Source organism: Mus musculus, chromosome 5 (assembly GCF_000001635.26).
Source record: "Mus musculus strain C57BL/6J chromosome 5, GRCm38.p6 C57BL/6J".
Classification (NCBI taxonomy): Eukaryota; Metazoa; Chordata; class Mammalia; order Rodentia; family Muridae; genus Mus; species Mus musculus.
Window position 1 is genome coordinate 123,638,574 of NC_000071.6, and position 23,197 is coordinate 123,661,770.

The window sequence follows — 23,197 nt, forward strand, 5'->3', positions numbered from 1 at the left end:
AGGTCCGGCTGCTTGGGAAGTGTCCAGCATTTCTACAGCCCCTCCATCTAAGGTGTTTTATGCTTTCCTCAGGTGTCTACCCAAACTAGAAAACATTATGAATGGGGTGAAGGAGGCCACACCCTCAGACAATTTCTTTTCTTTTCAGCAAAACTTTAAATATTTTCCTATCAGTAACAAAAGAATCCACAGAGCTTAGTCATTGCATACGGTTTCTTAAAGATACAAATGCATTTGCTTTGAAAGTCACATGCATAGAAATACTACGGGAAAAGTCCCAAGGTCAGATTATGCGGTTAGTATTTGAGTGTATCAATAAGCATTTTAATCTGGAATCAATCTGTGTTAAGGGAAATATCCACACAGTTAAGTGCCCTCTTACATTCTCGGGATCTTCAGAAATCGGGCTCTTTTGCTATCAGTAAAAAAATAAAAAAAAAGTAAACAACAACAAAAAGAGATTCAACTAAAGTTTCAATCTGTGTTAGGGTTTCAATATAACTTTGATTAATTTCTAGTAAGTTTATCAGACAGACTATACTGGCCTACTGCTAATGTAACTATCTTAGTCTTTCCCAAACCCCAGAGGCGGTAATTCTTATGAATTAGATGATGAGATGAAACTTCTGATGAGACTTTGGGGTGTTTTTAAATGGATGACAACACAAAAGTCAACTACAGGATGTGACTATATGTGAAATGAGTGAAGAAGGTTTCTATTAAATTATTAAGAAGCTATTAAAGTCTAGACCTTATAAAATTAGAATTCAGAAAATTTTTTCTTTATTCTTTATTGACTATAAGCATACATTTGTTTGCAAGGAAAACAAAATCGTCTGGGAGGACACCTAAAATTTAAGCCAACAGACTCCAAAATCTTGATGGTGGCAAAAAAATATCATATTATATATTATATATATCATAATATATATTATACATATATATATTATATTATATTATACACACACACACACACGCACACACCTTCTGCTGGACGTGATGGTGCATGGCTGTAATCTCAGCACTTGGGAGGCAAAGGCAGATTGCTATAAATCTGAGGCCAGCCTGATTTTGCTCTGTGAGTGCCAGGCTGACTAGAGCTACATAGTCAGGCCATGTCTCTAGCTCCTCCCCAAAATTCGAAAACTGTATAGACACGTGCAGATTTTACGAAAATGCTATAAAGAACTCTTATAGAATCTTCAAATTTTGAAAAGTTAATCATTTATTTTTGTCATATATATGGCAGTGGCTTCAAAGCAGCAAAATCATTTAATAGCAATGTGTAATTCCAAACTACTATGAGTAATTGTTGGGAAGATAAGAAACCTATTATTATAGGAAAACTGCTGACTTTCAAATATGTCAGAGAAGTGGCATACATTGCTCCTGGTTTTTGCTCATGAAACATTACTTTAAAAAGCAACTATCTAAATCCTGGTCCCAAAAGAACAAAATAATGTATGAGAACACACCATTGACTTTTATAGGGCTATAAAGGATTTATTCTGCTTCACTAAAGGACAGAGCTGAACCGCAGCAAAAATGCTTTGTTAAGTGTGATTGTGTTGAAGTTAAGCTCTTTTAAAATGCTCTTTCCAACACCAGAGGGACAGAGGAGCCTTCCCTAAGACTGCCTTGAGGACACACTGCCGGATTTATGACTTCATTAAGTCCAGTTCATAGCTTCTAATTTTGCAGCATGAGAAGAGTTATGAGCATCGTAATTTGCCACGTGATTACCACAATCCCAGGCTCAAGGACCAGGCCATCACCTCAGTACAACCCAAAGTGGGCCAAGGCAGGACGCCCGCCATCCTCTTGACAGACTGCTCTGACAAGGATTAACGGGCCCAGCGTGTCACTCTTATTTCCCAATACTGGCATTCATAAAGGCTTTAAAGATTTGGAAGGGTTTACCTCAAGATCGCCTTTGGTAATTGATTCTTCTTCAACTCGGAACTGAAGGTCCTCAACCTTCCTGTGGGATAAAACCAAACAAGGCACTGAGGAAAGTTCTAAGGACCACCTCACCGCACAGCGCAAGCATGAGCAACACCCTGGTGAACTCAGGACAGCAATGCAAGCGCACACCTTAGAGACGCAGAAAACTATCTTTAGGACACTGGTGTAGAAAAGCAGGGCTGTAATTATCTAGAAATTCCAAACTTTTATCTAGGTAACAACTCTAGAGAACATGAAGCAAAAAGAAACTGAAAACCAAGAAACAAAAACTTTTTTTCCCTTGGCCACATATACCACCAGAATGGGTCAATCAATCAAAATAATTTTGGCCTTAAAGGAAAACACTTGCTTACCAAAGAAATAGGTTACAGATTATACATGTATAAATTCTACTGTGTGTGAGAAAGAGAGAGAGAGGGGGAGAGGGGGAGAGAGGGAGAGGGAGAGAGAGAGAGAGAGAGAGAGAGAGAGAGAGAGAGAGAGGGAGAGAGGGTGAGAGGGAGAGAGGGAGAGACGGGAGAGACGGGAGAGAGGGAGAGAGAGAGAGTATATCCTCCTGCCCTCCTGCACGCTGTAACGCAGGTATACACCACCCTCCACAGGTTTGTAGGTTTACTTTTTGGATGTGAGCACATCCTATGCCTAGTGCTTCTTCATCTGATGATTACGGGCCTAATGGTGCAGACCCACAATTCTAACTATTTGTGGGGCTGAACCAAGAGGGTCATGAGTTCCGAGCCAGTCCAGCCCACTTTGCAAGACTTTTAAAATAGGATAACAGAAGGGCTGGGGCACTGGCTGTGGTGGTGTGCTTGTCAAGAAGTCTGTAGGTTCAGTCTTTGGAGGGAGGGAGACAGGGAGGGAGGAAGGACAGCTCCTTGTGAAAAGCCAAGCTCTCTGTGTCTATCTCACATCATTTAGCACGTGTGTTCATATTGACCTGAATAACTCCAACTGTTCTTACCCTGTTTTCCAATTAAGCCCAGCTTTCTCGGGGATAAGGTTCTTCTTAAAGGCTAATAAGTAGTGAAACTGGCTGGGATTTCCTTTGGTAATGCTGAGTAAAGCGATTCTCAGGACAAGCATTCAATGATAGTAAACATCTGCTAATCAAGTCATGTCTAGAGGATACCAGGCTTCCTGGAAAAGTTACGTCACAGCACAGCCTCTTCACACAGCAGAGCTCAGCTTCTGCTGGGCAGCCCTGCCTCTGGCTGACATCGCCACACTCAGGCTCACCTCTTCTCCTCTTCCAGCTGGTTGAGCAGCTCCACTTTCTCCCTGTCAGCAGCTTCCACCATGGTCCGTAGCTGGTCCATCTTGGCCTCTAGTTCCAGGACATGCTGGGGAAGCAAGGATGTCAGTGAGTAGCCCAGGATACCTCCAAATACATATCGATAAATGAGACCACAATGGGCGAGCATCGCTCTGGATACAGTCTAGTGCTTTCTATCTTGGTAGGTTATTCCTGGCAACTTTCCTGGAAACTAGATGACAAAACAAAACCCCATCCCACAGCATACAGCAACAGAGGGCAACAGTAAGACAAGCCTCATCTTTTCCAATACTGAAACGTGTCAGTAATGATCTACAAACACCACCTGTGATCACTAAGGCCCCAGTAATGAGCAGTTAATACAGCCAGCCTCAAAGCCTAGACATAAAGACCAAATGGCTACGGTAAAATCGAGAAGAACAAAACTTCGTGATGACGGAAACTGGCACCCACACCACAGCTTTTCAACAAGCTCAGACACTCATTTCCTATGTTCAAATCCAACCAACACCCTGGCTCCGAATGCCAGGCACTCTTTTAAACCTCATCACTCAGTTTGGAAACCATCACCATAGATCATCACAAGATCGACACCAGTCTTCACCTGGTCATGCCCATCTCGGGCCAGGGCTAGCTCCTGCTCTATTTCCCCCACGTGGCTGGTAGCCTTGGCCACCTCGGCCCGCTCCAGGTCCCGCTCAGCCAGCAGCTGCTCAATGTGCTGCTGCTTCTCCTTCAGCGCCTCCTGGAGGGCAGTGGTGCCCGAGATCTTGCGGGCGTAGCGGGAGGAGGTTTCAGTCAACTGCAAAGGAAAGTCAGAGAAGTCAAGGACGATGGTGCTGTCCGGGAGGAACGGCTCGAACAGCGCATGCGTAGCACACATCTCCTAGGCAAAGCAAAAGTGCTGCCCCAGCTTGTGGGTTTGTAAAATTTTAGGCAAAGTTCTCACCAAGAAAGTAAGACTTCATAAAAAGCATGGATAAACAAGCTCACAGCGAAGTTCAGAAGACATTTAGAAGATGAATATGTAGTTTAAACATGGGCGCTCTGAGCACAGCTGACAAAGTCTGTAGGAATCTTGACAGTTTTCACAAAACCCATCTTAAAAGTTTCTCTAAAGTGGCTCACACCTGTAACCCCAGGACTCCAGAGGCTGAGGCAGGAGGACTGCCCGTGAGCTGGAAGCCAGCCTGGCTACAGAGTAAGACCATCTCAAAACGAAACAAAGCAAAACATCCCAAGGTTCTTTAAACTCCTCCAGCCTGAGCTATGGTTGTCTTCTGGTGATGACATCTGGCCAAACATTTGGTTCTTGGTCTTAAAGCTGAGAGCTTTTAAAGCTCCCAAACCTCACTAAGAAATGAAAACATCGCCCTAGGAGTCCCATCTTCTCAACCGATGAACAGTTGGATTCTTGTCAGCATCTTTTTCATCTTCCTTTGCAAAGGAAAAACGGGTGGTATCACACTGGAACCTGGCTTCTAGGACCTGAATCCCAATCACTAGATAATTATAAAACATAAGAGGGGAAGTCTAAGTTAGGACAATCAGTCAGAGATGGACAGACAGACAGATACACACACAAGGAAAAGAGAGGGGAGGGGAGGGGAGGGGAGGGGAGGGGAGGGGAGGGGAGGGGAGGGGAGGGGAGAGGAGGGGAGGGGAGGGGAGGAGAGGAGAGGAGAGGAGAGGAGAGGAGAGGAGAAACCTATGGAGAAAAAGAAATGGTAAGTGGGAAGAAGAGGACAGGGCATCAGGGAGACAGGAAGGAAGAAAAGAAAGAAGACAGGAAGACAGGAAATGGCAGAGACAAAATCTAGGAGATGCTGAGAAAGAATGTGTCTTCTTGACATCTACTAATCTCTGTTGGTTCACATCCACCTCTATCTGGAAGCTAACAGCCACATTAAACCCAGAGGAAATGAACCCGCATAAATGGCGGCAGGTAACTGGGTAAAGTGACTGACAATTCCTCTCTGCAGGCTCCGTCCGGCTCTGCAGGCTGGGTGGGTGTCTGGATATGGCCCCATCCTTGGCAAATATTTGCCCATGGCCTTGACTTAGCTGCTGGCTCCAGATCAATTCAGCCTTTGCTTCTTCTGCAAACAAAGCATCATTTGTCACCGGGGTGCTCCCTGAGTGCTCCCCGAGTGCTCCCTGAGTGCTCCCTGTCAGTCTACCGAGCCCTCACCTCCTCAGGGAGCATCTTCATCAATTAAAAATCCACCAATCTGATGACTATGAGAGCAAAGGAATCCAATCAAACCCACACCACCTTTTGTGGCTCGTTCTGTGGAATTTCTTGAATTACTGAAACATGTTGAGAGCAGATTCCATGCCTCTCTTTCTAACATTAGACCAGCTTTTCCTCTTTGCTGCATGGTTAAGTAAATTAAGTATGAAGTCACCAATCCTGTGAGTAGCTATGCCTCAGGGGCCCTGAAAGTGCACGGGGACACTAAAGGATGTGTAAAATTCCAAAGAAATGCAGAGGTAGCCGTTGGACACGCAATGACTAGATGAGGCACTTCAGTTTCAGCCTCAGCCTGTAACCCACTCCACTGAACGGCACCCTGTCTGCAGAGCTGGGTATTGGCAGTTGTGAAGACAAAACACAAACACTATGCACCAATCAGAGCAGCACAGGGAATGAAGGTCCCGGTGATGTTGAGCACAATTCCAAGGCTCAAGAAGATGCGCAGAGCCCAACGGGAGCATATTCCCTAATGGTAAGACACTATAGTTACTGAAGAATTCATTTGAAATACTCACTTGTCTTGGGACCTGGACACACGGCTCAGTGGCTAAGAGTGCTTGCTGTCAGAGTATGAGGATCAGAATTTTGACTCTAAGCACCCAGCTAAGAAACCAGTGTCCCACAAATGCCAGCTCCAAAGCATCTGACTCACACCCACATGCATACACACATATAAATGAATATTCAAAAAAATAACTTTTCCATTTCTACTTTCCTTGGACAGAAATACACCTCTCAGGAATAGGTCAAGAGCACATTATTTTATGTCCCTGTTACACTCTTCCAGTCATTTTTATTAGAAACTATAGCTATTCCCACATAAACACACCGAGAAACAGATAAAGAGATGTATCTATTTGACAACTGTCTTCAGTAAGTGAGGTGAGCTATGAGAAATCAGAACTTGTTTGCTAAATGTTAGTAGGGGAGACTGGAGGGCACAGGGAGGGCCTGGTGCTCCCCAAAGCAATGGACATAATTTACAAGAAGATGAAAGTTACTCAAGGAAAGAGTGCCTCAGAGCAGACCCAGCCTACAACAGCAGAGCAGATGCCTATCTTGGGATGTGCTGAGCCTTTCAGAACAAGGCTTTGATCCTCACCTCCATTCCACTGGTCCTGTGACCTTTTTTAAAATTGTACTGTGAAGATGCAAACTCAAACAGTCGGAGAGGTAAATACTTTACCCGTGTGTACAAGGAAGAAGCTGCAGCTGGCCAGCAGAGGGGCATCTCAGCCACTGAGACACTTCATCCCCCTCCTTTCTCTTCCTGACCATGATGCCACAGAAGGTGAATGAGATCAAGGACTGGGAACCCTGGGCTGGAGTCACCATCTAACTAACTGTTGCCACAAGGTCACCATCAAAGAGCCCGGGTCCTGAATTCAGGTGGGAGTAGACTTTTGCTGACACTTCTGATATAATACACCATATTAACAGAAAGACCACAGTGGTATGTAACTCCCCCGCAATTCCACTTTTCAATGCTCCAAGTGGAGAAAGGAGGAGAGAGAAAGGACCGGGAGAAAGACAAGAAGAAAACAAAACATGGCCCTTCCCAGCATCTTTGAGTTTCAAAGGCCCCCTCTGAATCCTCTGGCCCACATAGGAACACTCCACATATTAGCTGTCCACTCTGATGATATAAAGCATTAAGTTCTCCCAAAATACATTGGTCCATAAAATTGTTAGAAATTAAAGAGAAAGAGACCTACAAACATGACAACTGGGATTCCCTCCAATTTCCCTGTCATTTGGGTCTAAGTAATTTCACACAATAAATAGTAGTCATATAGGTTTCTCAAGAACTGGCATACATTAAGGCTATTATGAATAAAAGTGCCACAGGGAAAAAAAAATCGTATTTCAAAACCCGTGTCCTTGCTGGAGTTCCATTTTCAAAACTGCCTTGCAGGGACCCCCACAACCAGCTATGGGCAGCACGGAGAGCACAGACAAGCGAAGCAGAGCCCGGCTGTGGGCTGGCGCTGCAGTGAGGAGGGGGGCTTACTAGTCCTGTCCGGCTGGGTTTGCTGCTCACAGAGGAGGCCACGGAGCTCATGGAGCTGAGGGAGGAGGCAGAAGGGCTTCGCTTCAGGCTGGCGGGCGTGGCGGCCATCACTCGCCTCACAGCGGCGGCTTTGGCTTTGGCTGGGGTAGTAGACGGGAAGCCAATCTTTGTCACTTTGTGGACAGGAGCGAACAATCCATATTTGGGTTGACACTGAAAATACCTTCAGAGAGCAGGAAGAGGAACAAATACAAATTAATCACAAAAAGTGACAGGTGTAAAAAACACTCTTCCAACTCGGAGTGCATAAGTTATGTAAGGATAGAAGTCGTTGTACTATGTGATAAATGCAAGCAGAGGTTTAGCCACCTAGGGACCCCCACTTACAGCCATGAAAAACAAGACAAATCAAACAAGACCCCGACTCTGGCAGAGCCACCTAAGTCAACTAAAAATGTCAGTTGTCTGAGAATAGCAGAGACTGTGACACTGTTTCAGTAACAGGAGAGAATGGCTTGGGGGCTGGGGATGTGGCTCAGAGGTAAAGGCTTGCCTTTACGTGGGGGACTTGGTGTTTTCGATACACAGGAAACACACAAAACAGTGAGAAGGCTTGATGGCTTATTGAGAGATATTTAATCTTTATCTCCATGAAGAATGATGTTCCGCTGATTAAAGTCCATACACCTATATATGGTTTATAGGTCAGTGTTAACTAGATCAATACACTATATGCCAAGAATAACAATGTATCATCTCCCATAGCGCACCGACAGTGTCAAAGCATTCTCAGCCAGGCATGATTCCATACCCTGACATCCAAGCCCCTGAACCATGAAGAGGAACATGGGCTCAGAAGCAGCCATGGGCTATGTGAGACCTGGAAAAAAGGATGGGGAACCCCCATAGATCCCTATGCTGTCTGAGTCCCATCAGTACTACCAGGGCAGAGTAGGAGCGGAGCGCTCTTACAACAGAGGGGCTGCTCGGCAGTCAGTCCCTTAGCCCAGGATGGGACTCTTATCAATCTTGAAGACGCACTTTACATTTCTTTCCTGTCAAAGGCAGTTACCTTCTCTTTGCCCAAACTCTGTACCTGATGAAGCCAGAAGGAAAATGATATTTGCTGGGCACAGTGGTGCTCAATGGACAGCCAATCTAGCCTAACTGGTAAACACTAGGTCACTGAGAAATCTTCAAGGTGACACCCAAAGTTGTCCTCTGGCATGCACACTTATACACACGCATACGGAGGGTGACAGAAAAAACCCAACCAAACAAAAACTAGCATCTCAGGAAAGAAAAAAAAATAGGTGTGGTGGTAATACACCTTTAATCCCAGCACTAGATGGCAAAAGCAGGTTGACCTCTGTGAGATAGAGGCTGCTGGTCTACATAGCAAGTGCCAGGACAGCCATGACTACACAGAGACCCTTATAGATAGATAGATAGATAGATAGATAGATAGATAGATAGATAGATAGATAGATAAATGGTAGGATAAACAGAATAAAAATATAGTTCCTAGTCAGTCACAGTAGATCATATCTTTAACCCTGATACTTGGAGGACTGAGTTGGGCAGGAAGATTGTCACACAGGTTCCAGGCCAGCCTGTTCCAAAAGCTAAAAGTGTCTCACAAAACAAGAAGCACGGCTCCTCAGACAGCAGTTCCCACTTAGTACACACACTTGGTGAGCCCTGCTGGAGCACACAGCTGTGAGAGGAAGACACAGTGTCCCAGAATTCCAGACCAACCTTGTTCCGGCCACAGCACCATCGTTCTTCCCCAAAGGCTCGTCTAACTCCACACCACACCACTCCCCCTTGGCAAAGTCGGTCTCGCCAAGAAAGCGGACTACGCCAGCCTTAGTGCCACCAACCTACAAGAGGAAAAAAAGGTGAGACTTAAGATGACTGCAATAGCTTCTGCCTTTGTAGTCCCAACAAAATGACACAGATGACAGGAGGTGCACCCCATCATCCCATCAGCAGCTCCTCTGCTTTGTCTTCTGAGCTCTTCTCAAGCTGTCCCGAAGCCACACTGAGAGACACTGCCTGACGGACATGATGTCTGGGATAGTGCAACAATAAATCACCCTGCATAACGTGTAATCATTCACACTGTTAACAAACATATTCCCGTCCTTAAAAACAACAACAACAAAAACCACTTGGTTATATGCCGGCAAGATGACTGCTTAGGTAAAAGCACTTGCTGCCCCAGGATGCATGCCTACCTCGTCCATCTAACCCCTGGTACTCACACACATGTGGAAGGGAAGAACTAGTTTCACAAAGTGTGTGCCCACAAATACACACATATACAATAATAATGAATAAAATAACTTTTAGAAAAATACTTGATCACTTCAGATTTTCCTGTTGGAAATAAATATTTGCTATAAAAGTGAAAACCCAACGACATGAGACGGAAGCAGAGCCCATCTATGGCGTCTGCATTCCTGATACTTCCTTATACTTAACTTTGCCTCAACGCAGTGGCGTATGCATTTTAAAGACACAGTCCACGTGTTTGGTTTGGGTTCACTAATTGTATTGGCAAATGAAATTTTAAGTACTTTAACCAGGCATGATGGTGTACACCTTTAATTTCAGCACTCAGGAGCTGGAAGCAAGAGCTTTAGAAGTTCAAAGCCATCCTGGGTTACATATTAAGTTTAGGCAGAGGCAGGAGGATCCCTGAATTTGAGGCCTGCCTGGTCTGTAGAGTGAGTCTCAGGGCTACACAGAGAAGCTCTGTCTAGGGGGCGGAGGATTTAAAATACTTTAAAATGATTGAATCTACCGGTTTTTACACTATAAAGGTTTTGTCTCCTTAAAACTGTTTTAAAATACCACCCCTGGGCTGGAGAGATGGCTCAGCAATTAAGAGCACTGACTGCTCTTATAGAGGTCCTGAGTTCAATTCCCAGCAACCATATGGTAACTCACAACCATCTGTAATGAGATCTGATGTCCTTTTCTAGTGTGTCTGAAGACAGCGACAGTGCACTCACATACATTAAATAAATAAATAAATCTTTAAAAAAAAAAAAACACTCCTCACAATTTCATTTACCTGTGCTCAAAGAAGATCCTTTTAAAATATTTTCCCACCCACTTTAATGTATAGCTGAACATGAGTTATCATCGGCATTACTATATTTTCTCTCATGCATACGTGAGAGCACACGTCTGCGCCGTAGTCCAGGTTCATACACGGCAACAGCATTTTAATCACTACTGCTTAGCAACCCGCATCACCGCTGCCTGCACTCACTCTCTTTACCACCACACTTCTTCAGAACCCGCTTTCTGTCTTCTCCCCTCTTCCCTGAGCTTTGTGTAAGGATGGAGGCTGAACACGGGGCCTTGTGCTTGCAGGGCAAACATGCCACCGAGCGCCAGCTCCGCCCTTTCCCCACTTTCTGACACAGGGTCTCACTAGTTTATTTATCTTTATTTTATGTGCAGTGCTGCTTGGCCTACATGTATGTCTGTGAGAGGATGGCAGAGCCCCTGGAACTGGAGTTACAGACAGTCGTGAGCTGTCACTTGGGTGCTGGGAAGTGAACCCTGGTCCTTCGGAAGAGCAGCCTGTGCTCTTAACCACTGAGCCGACTCTCCAGCCCTACCTCTCTTCCCTTTTGGAGACAGGTTCTCACTAAGGTGCCAGTCGTACTGAACTCATCTGTGCCACAGGCAGGTGTTGAACTTTTTTGTTTGTTTGTTTGTTTTTTTTCGAGACAGGGTTTCTCTGTGTAGCCCTGGCTGTCCTGGAACTCACTCTGTAGACCAGGCTGGCCTCTAACTCAGAAATCCGCCTGCCTCTGCCTCCCGAGTGCTGGGATTAAAGGCGTGCGCCACCACACCCAGCTGTGTTGAACTTTTTTTATTAGACAGGATCTTACTATGTAGTCCCGGCTGGCCTGGAACTCACCAGCTCACCATGTAGACCAGGCTACCCACAAACTCAGAGATTCACAGGCCTTTGCCTTCTGCATGGTAGGACTAAAGAGGTATGCCACAGCATCTGCGAGGCTTTGAACTTCCTATTCTGGCTTTATAAACAGCCAGAGTAGAGATTTGCACTACTGGGCTTAACTTAGTTTTTTTTTTTTTTTTCCTTTTTCTTTCTTCCAAAAACTTCACTGTAGGTGCTGGAGAGATGGCTTGGTGTTTAAGAACACTTGTCGCACATACAGAGGGAATCTAGGATTGGTTCCCACATGGCAGCTCACAAACATTTCTAACTTCAGTTCCAGGGGATCCATACATGCAGACAAAACAATCATAAAATAAATAAATGTAATTTTTATTGAGATAAAATAACAATATTTTTTCATACCCAGTGATAAGCAGTGTGGACACCTAGGTTCATTTCCTACTCTCTATCACTGCGGTCCCAACATAGCCTGAGCACACTAACACTCACACTGAAGGCTGGGGGTGTAGCTCTGGTGTAGAGTGCTTGCCTAGCGCACACAAATCCCTGGGTTTGGTCCCCAGAACCACATAAAGCAGGTGTGGTAGCAACACCTGTAATCCAGTACCCAGGAAGTAGAGGCAAAAGGCTTAGAAGTTCAAAGTCTTCCTAGGTTATATAATAAGGACAATCCAGGATATGTGAGACCTTGTCTCAAAAAGAAAACAAAACCCTCACATTGAAGCTTGGTTTTCAGTGCTACAGTGTCAGGAAGTGGGGCCCACCAGGAGGTAGGCGGTTTAAGGGGCGAGAAGTGTAGCCTTCATAAATGCACTGACGTCTTTCTGCTGAGTTAAGCCCTAACAGGATAGGACACCAGGAACACAGATTGCCATCAAGCAAGTTTGGCTTTTCTGAGTTCCTCTCTGGATATACTCATTGATTGTCCTTCTGCCATGAAGCCCTTACCAGAAAAAGGTCAGCATCATGTTCTGTTACACAGCCCAGCCACAAGAGGCAGAGTCCAAGATCAACCTTTCTTTCTTAATTACCCAGCATCAGAATTCTGTCATAGCAACAGAAAACAAACTAGGAAGCGTTTGGGAGAGAAAGGCAGAGGATCAGTGTTCAAGGTCACCCCCATCTACACAGGGTCCAGGGGCTGCTAGAATATATGAGACCCTATGTCAAAAGATGTAAAGGACTGAACAAAAAACAAAACCAAACCAACTCAGACACACATTCTGCTAACTGGTACTCCACAGAGCGGATGTACCACATATGCCTTTTACCCATCTTTCCTTGGGGGATATTCTTATGTTGTGCTTTAAAAATAAAAATATATTCAAGAGGTTGAGGCAAGATTAACATGAGTGTGAGCCCAGCCAGGGGTAACTAGAGAGTTCTAGATCAGGCTGGACTCCCCGGTGACACCCTGTCTCAGAGAAAAAGCTTTATGTATAATGTCTTCATGCACACGTGTATATATGTATATGTATTGCATACATTACATATCATATACCTATACATATAAATCCCACTTTCAGAAGTGAGCCAAAAAGGGGTTACCTGGTGCTGTAGGAAGAAGTGATGACCACAGCTTGACATGATGCGCTCTAGTTTTTTTTTGAGACAGGACGTCTCACTGGGATGTGATGCTTGCTGATTGGGCAATATTAACTAGCACCTGAGCCCAGAGTCTCACTATCTCCATCTTGCCATCACTGGTTATAAACGCGCGTCAGTAGTAGTATGTGTTACCATGCTTTGCTTCTTACATAGAGATCAAACTCAAGTCCTCAAACTTGCAAGGTTTTACTAAGCTATCTCCTCAACTCCTGTCTTAGTCAGGGTTTCTATTCCTGCACAAACATCATGACCAAGAAGCAAGTTGGGGAGGAAAGGGTTTATTCAGCTTACACTTCCATACTGCTGTTTATCACCAAAGGAAGTCAGGACTGGAACTCAAGCAGGGCAGGAAGCAGGAGCTGATGCAGAGGCCATGGAGGGACATTACTTCCTGGCTTGCTTCCCCTGGCTTGCTCAGCTTGCTCTCTTATAGAACCCAAGACTACCAGCCCAGAGGTGACACCACCCACAAGGGGCCTTTCCCCCTTGATCACTAATTGAGAAAATGCCTTACAGCTGGATCTCATGGAGGCATTTCCTCACCTGAAGCTCCTTTCTCTGTGATAACTCCAGTTTCTGTCAAGTTGACACAAAACCAGCAAATACAATCCCCATGACCCTGCCCAATTATTTATTTTTGGTTTGGTTTGGTTGTTTTTATTTTTTGACACAGGAACTTGCTATGTAGCATAGCTAGTCTTCAAATTTTCAATCCCCCTGCCTCTGTCTCATCAGTGCTGAGATTATAGGCATGCAACTCCATGCCTGGCAATTTTTTTAATTATTAAAAGTTTAAATCATGGGGCTGGAGAGATGGCTCAGCAGTTAAGAGCACCGACTGCTCTTCTGAAGGTCGTGAGTTCAAATCCCAGCAACCACATGATGGCTCACAACCATCTGTAATGAGAGCTGATACCTTCTTCTGGGGCGTCTGGAGACAGCTACAGTGTACTTACATATAATAAATAAATCTTTTTTAAAAAGTTTAAATCACACGTTTCATATTTCTACATCTATATCCATTTCTCTCCCCCCCACCACACACACACACACCCCACCCCAGTTCATTTTGGTTTTTCAAGACAGAGTTTCTCTGTTAGTCCTGGCTGTCCTGGAACTTGCTCTGTAGACCAGGCTAGCTTTAAACTCAGAAATCCTCCTGCCTCTGCATCCCGAGTGCTGGGATTAAAGAGACATGTTACCACCACCCAGCCACTACATTTAGTTTCTAAATCTTAACTTCTTTAACGAATTTTAAAGTTAAAATGCTTCTTATTTCTAGATTAAAGATTTATGTTTAAAAAACAAATTAGCGGGCTGGTGAGATGGCTCAGTGGGTAAGAGCACCCGACTGCTCTTCCGAAGGTCCGGAGTTCAAATCCCAGCAACCACATGGTGGCTCACAACCATCTGTAAGAAGATCTGACTCCCTCTTCTGGAGTGTCTGAAGACAGCCACAGTGTACTTACATATAATAAATAAATAAATCTTAAAAAAAAAAAAAAAAAAAAGAAAACCTTACTCCATTTAAAAAAAAAAAAACAAATTAGCATGTTAGCTAGCCAGGTATGGCAGAAGAAAGTTGGAGGCACACCATGGCTCCAGCTGGACTTCAAAGAGAGGCCTTCTCTCAAGGGGAAGGAGGAGGAGGGAGAAGGAGGGAGGGGAGGAGGGAGAAGGAGGGAGGGGAGGAGGGAGAAGGAGGGAGGGGAGGAGGGAGAAGGAGGGAGGGGAGGAGGGAGAAGGAGGGAGGGGAGGAGGGAGAAGGAGGGAGGGGAGGAGGGGGAAGAAGGGCAGTGGCCAGTGACTCACCAGCACCCTGTCTCCGACCTTGAGCTCCCGCTCCCCCTTCTTGACAGAGCCAGCCTCTGAAAGGTTGGAGATCGACTCACTGGCAGTTTTTGTGAGGTTGCTAATTTGAGGTGTAGCCGAAGGTTCTTTTGCCGTTGACTGGGACGGTTTGTGGGGAATATTTGAGGGAGTGGCTGGAGAAGAAGACACCATGGTAGCTGCAGCAGTGGACAGAGGTGAAGCAGTTCTCCCAGGAGCTGCCTGCAGGCCGTTGGCTTCATCTTCTGCCTGCACCTTCCTCGTTAGCTTTGAAGGTCGGGTGAATATGCCCTTTAAAGGTTCACACTGGAAATACCGCACTCCCGCCACAGAGCCATCGTTCTTCCCTATGGGTTCATCTAAAACAATCCCAGCCCACTGGCCTGGTGCGAACTGAGTTTCCCCAAGAAACTGGATAAATCCGGGCTTATTCCCGTTCACCCAAACACGTTCTCCAACTCGAAAGTCATCCACAAACTCCTCTTGGGTCTCGGAGGATGGAGGGCCCGAGGCTTTCTCACTGGGTATTGTCTTCTCCACTGGAGCTGCAGCTGAAAGCAGAAGCAGAATCAGAACAGGTCCCACATCATAGCTGAGCAGCTGTCCTCTAACAAAGAAAAAACGGAAAACAGCCTGGAGAGACCGCTCAATGGCTAAGAGCACCGGCTCTTCTTGCAGGGGGCCCACGTTCAATCCCCAGCCCCCATACGGCGGCTCGCAACAATCCATAAGTCCATTTCCAGGGGATCTGACATCCTCCTCTGGCCTCACCCAGCAACAGGCACACACATAGATTAAACACCCACACACATAAAATAATAATTTTTTTAAAACCTTTAAACATAAAAAGAGAAAACAATAGCAACATAAACAGACCAGAACTTGTTGACTTGTTGAGCAAATTCTATTTTTTTTAAGCAAGGAAGCAGAACACTGTCAAAGCTCTGTGAACTCTGTGTGTGTGTGTGTGTGTGTGTGTGTTACTCTACATTTGCAACTAAGACTGGAAGTCATCAAGGCAAAAAGAAAAAAAAAAAAAAAGCCATAGTCCTTTCCCAGCCCTGTATTTATAGTTCCCAGTTCATTCCTACCCTGCGCCCTTCCTGAACATTTCGAGAATCCAGTCAGACCCACCAAGACCAGCTTACTCCAACATATGAACAGCCAAGCTAGCAAAATCTCCTACCATTTTACCAGAGACACACAATCTTGTTTACTGAATGAAAGGATTCAGGAATGCCCACCCCACCCCACCCCACCCCACCCCCGCCATCTCTACTATAACACTATTACAATAAAACCTACTTCTTCGATGGCAGAAGGAGAAATAGAGGTGAAAACATAAGATAGCACCTGGCCAAATGCCCTGGGAAGGTAAACTTTTGTGCAACCTCTATCCTATCATAAAGAGAACAGTTAATTTGTGAGCTGTGTACTTACATTGAAAACTTATTCATTCGTCATCTAATAAGGATTTATTAAATAGTTAGTGTAACTGAAGGAAGTGCACACTCCTAAGCAGACTGTCACTTATGGGGCGTATCATATCTCCAGATGTGACATAACCTCTCTATGTTTAATCTCTTCCCCTGTAGGGAGGCAGTAACGTCTTCCTTTGAGGGCATTTGAGAGAACTGAATGACTCCGCATATTCATTCATTGTCTACGTGTCTGGGGAGCTCCTGCATCTCTAGGACTAATCCCAGGCATTGTTCTATGTCAGGAAACCAAGCAAGACAGCACAGTCTGTGCTCTCCAAGGCGAGAACTGAGAAGACAAGAAAGCAGACAGCCTGAGTACTGTGGAGGAGACAAGCCCCTGCTTCCTTCCACCCAAGAGCTGACATTTGGCCTGAGCCTAACTGACAGGAAGGTATAAGCAAAACTAGAAGAACCAAAACTGTGAGCAATACATTTCTGTTGTTTATAAATTCCTATTGACTGGAGCGAGCAGAGGTCCTAAAATTCAATCCCCAGCGACCACATGAAGACTTGCAACCACCTGTACAGCTACAGTGTACTCATATAAGATAATGCATGATTGCTCAGAGGTTAAGAGCGCTTGCTGCTCTTGCAGAGGACCTGAGTTCAGTTCCCAGCGACCGACCATTTCAGTTGGCTCACAGCCACTTGTAACTCCAGCTCTAGGAGATTGGAAACACTCCTTTGGCTTCTTCAGGCAACTGCATGCACACACACACACACCTAAATAAATAATAAAGCAAAGCTTTTTTTTTTAATTAAAAGTAGCCATGCATGGTGGCACATATCTTTAATCCTAGCACTCAGGAGGTAGAGGCAGGTAAACCTCTAAGTTTGAGGCTGGCCTGGTGTACAGAGTGAATTTCAGGACAGCCTTGAAATGTGGAGAAGCCCTGTCTCAAAATGAAATGAAATAAAATAAAGATAAAAAGTAAACGCTTACCAGCAGCAGGCGTCTTCAAGGCTGTGCTTCCCGGCTTAAGGATCTTGGTAGGGGCCTTCAGGCCGCTGGGTTTTAGCATACTCATGTTCTCGGGAGGTCAGGACGCTTTTTCCTTGTCTGCTGCCGCTATCTTTCCCCACTCATCCATACAAATGTGGGTGTTCCTATAGAGAACTCAGCCTCTCGGTCAAATCTGAAAAAGGAAACATATCAAGAGAGAGTTACTTCAAATACCAAACTGGGCATAGTAGTAGTGCAGACTTGTAATCTGAGGGATAAAAACCACAGTGGCGGGCTGGAGGGATGGCTCAGGGATGGCTCAGCGGATAAGAGCACTGATTGCTCTTCCAGAGGTCCTGAGTTCAATTCCCAGCAACCACATGGTGGCTGACAACCATCTGTAATGGGATCTGATACCCTCTTCTGGTGTGTCTCAAGACAGCGACAGCATACCCACAAACATGAAACAAATAAGTCTTTAAAAAATATATTTTAAGGACTTACAGAGACAAAGTTTGGAGCAGAGACTGAAGGAATAACCATCCAGAACCTGCCCCACCTGGGGATCCATCCCATAAACAACCACCAAACCCAGACACTATTGCAGATGCCAACAAGAGCTTGCTGACAGGAGCCTGATATAGCTGTCTCCTGAGAGGCTCTGCCAGTGATTGACTAATACAGAAATGGATGCTCACAGTCATCCATTAGATGGAGCACATGGTCCCCAATGAAGGAGCTAGAGAAAGTACCCAAGGAGCTGAAAGGGGTTGCAGCCCCCTAGGAGGAACAACAATATGAACTAACCAGTAACCCCAGAGTTCCCTGGGACTAAACCACCAACCAAAGAAAACACATGAAGGGACTCATGGCTCCAGCTACATATGTAGCAGAGGATGGCCTAGTCTGTCATCAATGGGAGGAGAGGCCCTTGGTCCTGTGAAGAAGGTTCTATGCCCCAGTATAGGGGAATGCCTGGGCCTGGAAGCGGGAGTGGGTGGGCTGGGGAGCAGGGGGAGGGGGAGGGGATGGGGATTTTTCAGAGGGGAAACTAGGAAAGGGGATAACATTTGAAATGTAAATAAAGAGAATATCTAATAAAAAAGGAAAAAATATATTTTAAAAAGTCACAGAGCGGGGGCTGGAGAGATGGCTCAGTGGTTAAGAGCACCGACTGCTCTTCCAAAGGTCCTGAGTTCAAATCCCAGCAACCACATGGTGGCTCACAACCATCCGTAATGAGATCTGACTCCCTCTTCTGGTGTGTCTGAAGACCGCTACAGTGTACTTAGATATAATAAATAAATAAATCTTAAAAAAAAAAAGAACGGGCAAGAAGTAATAAAGTCATCTTTAAAAAAGAAAAGTCACAGAGCCTGTTGTTTTGTTTGGGTTTAAGGGGGGACTTCTGGAGATCTCAGTAATTTTTAAGAATGCAAAGAAAAATCCCAGCACATGGGAGGCAGAGGCAGGCGGATTTCTGAGTTCGAGGCCAGCCTGGTCTACAAAGTGAGTTCCAGGACAGCCAGGGCTATACAGAGAAACCCTGTCTCGAAAAATCAAAAAAAAAAAAAAAAATGCAAAGAAGCCCTAAGAAAAGTGTTTCCCAAATATTGCTTGCTATATTCATTTTTGTTTCCTATTCAGAGTTACAGGGTTTTTTTGCTATTTTGTTTTGTTTGAGACAGGGTCTCACTATATAGCCCTGATTATCCTGGAACTCACTGTGTAGATAGACAAAGGCTAAGTTTAAAACTCACAAAAATTGCCCACCTCTGCTTCCCTGGTGCTGGGGTTAAAGGCCTGCACCACCGCACCTAGCTAAGAGTTAAAGAGATTTTAAATCTTCACTTGTCAAGGGCCCCCAGCACCAAGTGCCTCTCGCTCAGACTTTAAAGACTTGGGTGCCAGGAAAGCATGCTCAGCACTTACTGCTTGCATCACCACTGCTCCAACCCTGCAGGAAGGGCTGTGCATACCACAGCCTGATCTGCAGCCTGGAAGTCCCGGTGTGTATGCACAGAGCAGCACCACCACCTCGGTGCGTTAACAGCCAGGGGTTCTAGTTACCAAATATGCCGGCATCTCCACGGGCAATTATCACATGCACTGTGCTCACACTCAAGCAGCAGCAGCAGCAGCTAGAACCTGTTAGAAATGAGGACCTCGGACCTATCAACAAACCCTGCGGACTCAGCCATCTGGGTCACATAAGCCACTCAGGTGATTCTGACGGGAGCATCTGAGAACCACCACTAAATTACTGATCAAGGATTAATTGGAAGTTCAGTTTCCCAATCGCATGCCCGGGAATCGTCCACAGCTGACCCCAGAACAGCTCAGGACTCTGCCTCCTCCATGGCTTCCCAGGGGTTCTCCCTGCTTCCCAAGTCTTCAGCTTCACCTGCTGAAACCTACACTCACTCGCTTTCCAAAACCACCCCAGCTCCTCGCCAACGCAAACGTGTCCATCCTTCTCTTTCCAGTGCACTGTCCATTTTGTTTGGTCTGTCTGCTATTTGTTTATGACAGGCTCTCGTGGATCCAGGAGAGACTCAGACTTGCTATGTAGCTGAGAGTAACTGAACTTCTGATCCCCCTGCCTCCATCTCCTGAGTACTGGGATTACATGTGTGCTTAACCAGGTTGGGTGTGTGTGTGTGTGTGTGTGTGTGTGTGTGTGTGTGTGTGAGTGTGTGAGTGTGTGTGTGGATACAGGTGTCAGGGTGAGTACATGGGAGGTCAGAGGACAACTTTATAGAGTCAGCTCTCTCTCCTTTCACCTTTTAAAGTATGATCTGAGGACTCAACTCAGATGCTTGCCAGACTTGTGTGGCATCTGAGCCATCTCATCAGCCCTGTTTCTAGGTTTCTGAAATAGGATGTCACACGGGAATACTGACTGGCCTCAAACTCATGGCGATTCTCTGGCAGTGGCCTTCTACAGTGCTGGGATACAGGCACAAGCAACCACAACTCACTGAGTCTGTGTGGTTTTCACAGCATCCAGCACATTTAGCGGTCTCTGTGTGGACTGTAAATTCTCTCTGAAGAAATTACATTTTAGCCATTTTTATATTTCCTACAACATATAATACACATTCACTAAATAAAGGAAAACACTCTAAACTTTTACTCTGACTGGCTGGGGCGCACCTAATATGTTTTAAATTGTACTTCCTGCTCACTACAGATGACATAAGAATATATAACGGATACAAACATATGGAACTTACAATGTATCTGGGGAGAAGATTCACACCCACAAAAAAATAACTAAGCACACAATGCCACTTATAAGACATAACAAGCCATGTGATTATCCCAAAACTGTCCTAGAAGGCCAAAAGGGTGGACCAGAGTACAAGGAAAAGGCTTCGAGAGCAAGGCAAAAAGCAAAGCATGTGTGAGCTGGAAGGAAACAGACGTTACAGTCGGGAGGCAGAGGAGATGGCAAAGGACAAAGCCTGTGGATTGGACAGTGAGCTCAGTTGGATGAGCATCAGAGGATTCCTCTAAGAAATCAAGTCTAAAGGGAAAACTGCAGGAGATGCTCAAGAGCCTCCGATCAATTAATGAATGAAGAAACTATTCAACTTCCCTAACCCTTCACCTCAGATGCAGGGCCTTTATTACAGGAGTCTACTAGCACAATGAAAGCTGTCTACAGCATCTCAGACTTCATACTTATTTCAAGAGTTCATCTCGGTTACTTTAGTCTCACTCCCATTAACAGGCAAATCTGAAGCCCAGGGCCAGCAGCCTTTCCGTGGTTCGTTTGAAATCCTCACTCGGTGCGCTAGTCAGTACAGGTCCGAGCTGGGGCTGCTGGCCTCAGGCTAACGCAGGAGAGCAGAGTCCTGAGCGGCAGGGATGGTGCTCACAAGGGGACTTCGGGGAAGACTATCATCTAGAACTCTTGAGACGACACTCTGGCAAGGACGAGTATAGCTGTGAAGACTAGCTACCGCTGAGCACAGGAGACCACATCCAGCCTTTCTACTACCAGACACAGGGAGTGGACTAGGCTAGATATCCTACAGCTTGCCTTTATTTGATACATTTTTTTTGTATCTCAGACTTCCAGTCTGTGAGACCAAAAGCTCAGTATGTGGCCTCTGTGTTTTCAAGTATGGTAACCTCCAGCTACTTGTGGTTTTGTGTGTGTGTGCGTGTGTGTGTGTGTGTGTGTGTGTGTGTGTGTGTGTTGTTGAGATAGGGTCTCACAGTGAAGCCCTGGATGGCCTGAAACTTACCATGCACATCAGCAGACTGGCCTAGAACTCACACAGACCTGCCCGCCTCAGCCACACCTGACCTACTTTTTTCTTATTAGCTTTACTGCCCCCTCCCTGTATATAAGTGTGCAGGTGCGCGTGGAAACCAAAAGAGCATAATGCGCCCTAGGTGTGGTGGAGCTGCCCAAACTCCAGCCCCCTGCATGAGTGACAAAAGTTCTTAACCCTGGAACCCTGTCTCTAGGCACTCCATGTTAAATGTAATGCTTCAGTCACATCCAAATGTACGATTAACTAGCGACAGTGCCAGAGACACAACAATTCCAATCACTACACACAGGGCAGATAGTCCTATCAGACAACACTATCCTGCAACTTCCTCCATCCAAGGGTACTCTTCTTGCCAAAGACTTGATCTCATTTAAAGTGACTGCCCAAGTGGCAGGAGAGATGGCTCAGCAATTACAAGCACCTATTGCTCTCAGGGGACCTAGTTCGGTTCCCAGTTAAGCGGCCACAACTACCTGCAACTCCAGTTGCAGGAGCTACACCCTCTTCTGACCATCTGACATACATATGCCCAAAATGCTTATACACACAAAAATCAATAAAAAATGTTAAAGGTGACTACCTACGCCCAGCACAGTAGTGTAAGCCTTTAGTCCCAGCACTGAATAGGCAGTGGCAGGCAGTTCCCTGAGTTTGAGGCCAACCTGGTGTACATAATGAGTTCCTGGGCAGCCAGGTATACACAGAGAAACCCTGTCTCAAAAAACAAATAAACAAACAAAAAAGCGAGTGCCTGAGGAAAAATTAAGTACTTCACAAATAATGATTCAACCAAATTTTTTGAAACCAAATCTTAAGTACCTGAGGCTTGCCTAAAACTTGATGTGTAGCCGAAGATGACCTTGAACTTGTGTCCTGTGGCCTCTAACCCCCCAGTGCTGGAATTACTAGCCTGCACAACCATGCAGTTTTTGTGGTGCTGAAGACTGAGCCCAGAGCTTCATGCATACTATGAAAGCACTCTGGTAACTGAGCTACACCTTTCATCTTTCAAAATATTTTAAACTCCATTTTCAGAGGTAATTTATCCCAGAACTGTGAGGAGGCTGAGGCAAGAGGAATACAAGTTCAAAATCAGCCTGAACTGACCCTACTTAAAGAGGAGGAGGAGGAGGAGCAGGAGCAGGAGCAGGAGGAGGAGGAGGAGGAGCAGCAGCAGCAGAAGGAGGAGAAGGAGAAGGAGCAGCAGCAGGAGAAGGAGCAGCAGCAGCAAACAATAAGCTTTCCAGGACAGCCAGGGCACACAGAGAAACCCTTTCTCGAAAAACCAGAAAACAAGCAAGCAAAGAAGCAAGAGTGAAGTACCTTACTGGTGGTCCACGAGAGTTGTGATGTGGCTCTAACAACACTATCAGCTGTTTCCCAACCTTGGATCAAAATACCCTAGAGTTACATGGATGTGTAGTTACTAAACAAAGCAAAATATATCCAAGGCCTGCAGAGAAGTCCAACAGCTCCAAAAAGTAATGGCTATGTCACGATAATCAACACCACCTCCCCACGTGAGAGGTCTTGTGTGGATGTGTATACACTGCTAAATATACTTTCCATTAGTCACAGCCAAGGCAGT

At 45.5% G+C, this 23,197-nt stretch overlaps 1 protein-coding gene across 41 annotated transcripts in view; it reads right to left on the bottom strand.

Annotated features, from left to right (window-relative positions):
- The window catches only part of Clip1 (CAP-GLY domain containing linker protein 1), a 106,813-nt gene that overhangs the window by 60,780 nt on the left and 22,836 nt on the right, over positions 1 to 23,197 (bottom strand). For 22 of the 41 annotated variants that reach the window (NM_001359222.1, NM_001291229.1, NM_019765.5 and 19 more), the window contains exons 2-8: positions 17,321 to 17,513; positions 14,879 to 15,447; positions 9,268 to 9,392; positions 7,510 to 7,732; positions 3,846 to 4,043; positions 3,205 to 3,308; positions 1,921 to 1,981 (exon numbers count right to left, since the gene is read on the bottom strand). In NM_001359222.1, the coding sequence (NP_001346151.1) occupies positions 1,921 to 1,981; positions 3,205 to 3,308; positions 3,846 to 4,043; positions 7,510 to 7,732; positions 9,268 to 9,392; positions 14,879 to 15,447; positions 17,321 to 17,405 (1,365 nt within the window). In that variant the 5' untranslated portion in view covers positions 17,406 to 17,513. Of the gene's footprint in view, positions 1 to 382; positions 416 to 1,920; positions 1,982 to 3,204; positions 3,309 to 3,845; positions 4,044 to 7,509; positions 7,733 to 9,267; positions 9,393 to 14,878; positions 15,448 to 17,320; positions 17,514 to 23,197 lie in introns of all 41 variants that reach the window. The other 19 variants (XM_030254711.1, XM_006530413.4, XM_006530414.4 and 16 more) reach the window with 3 other exon arrangements.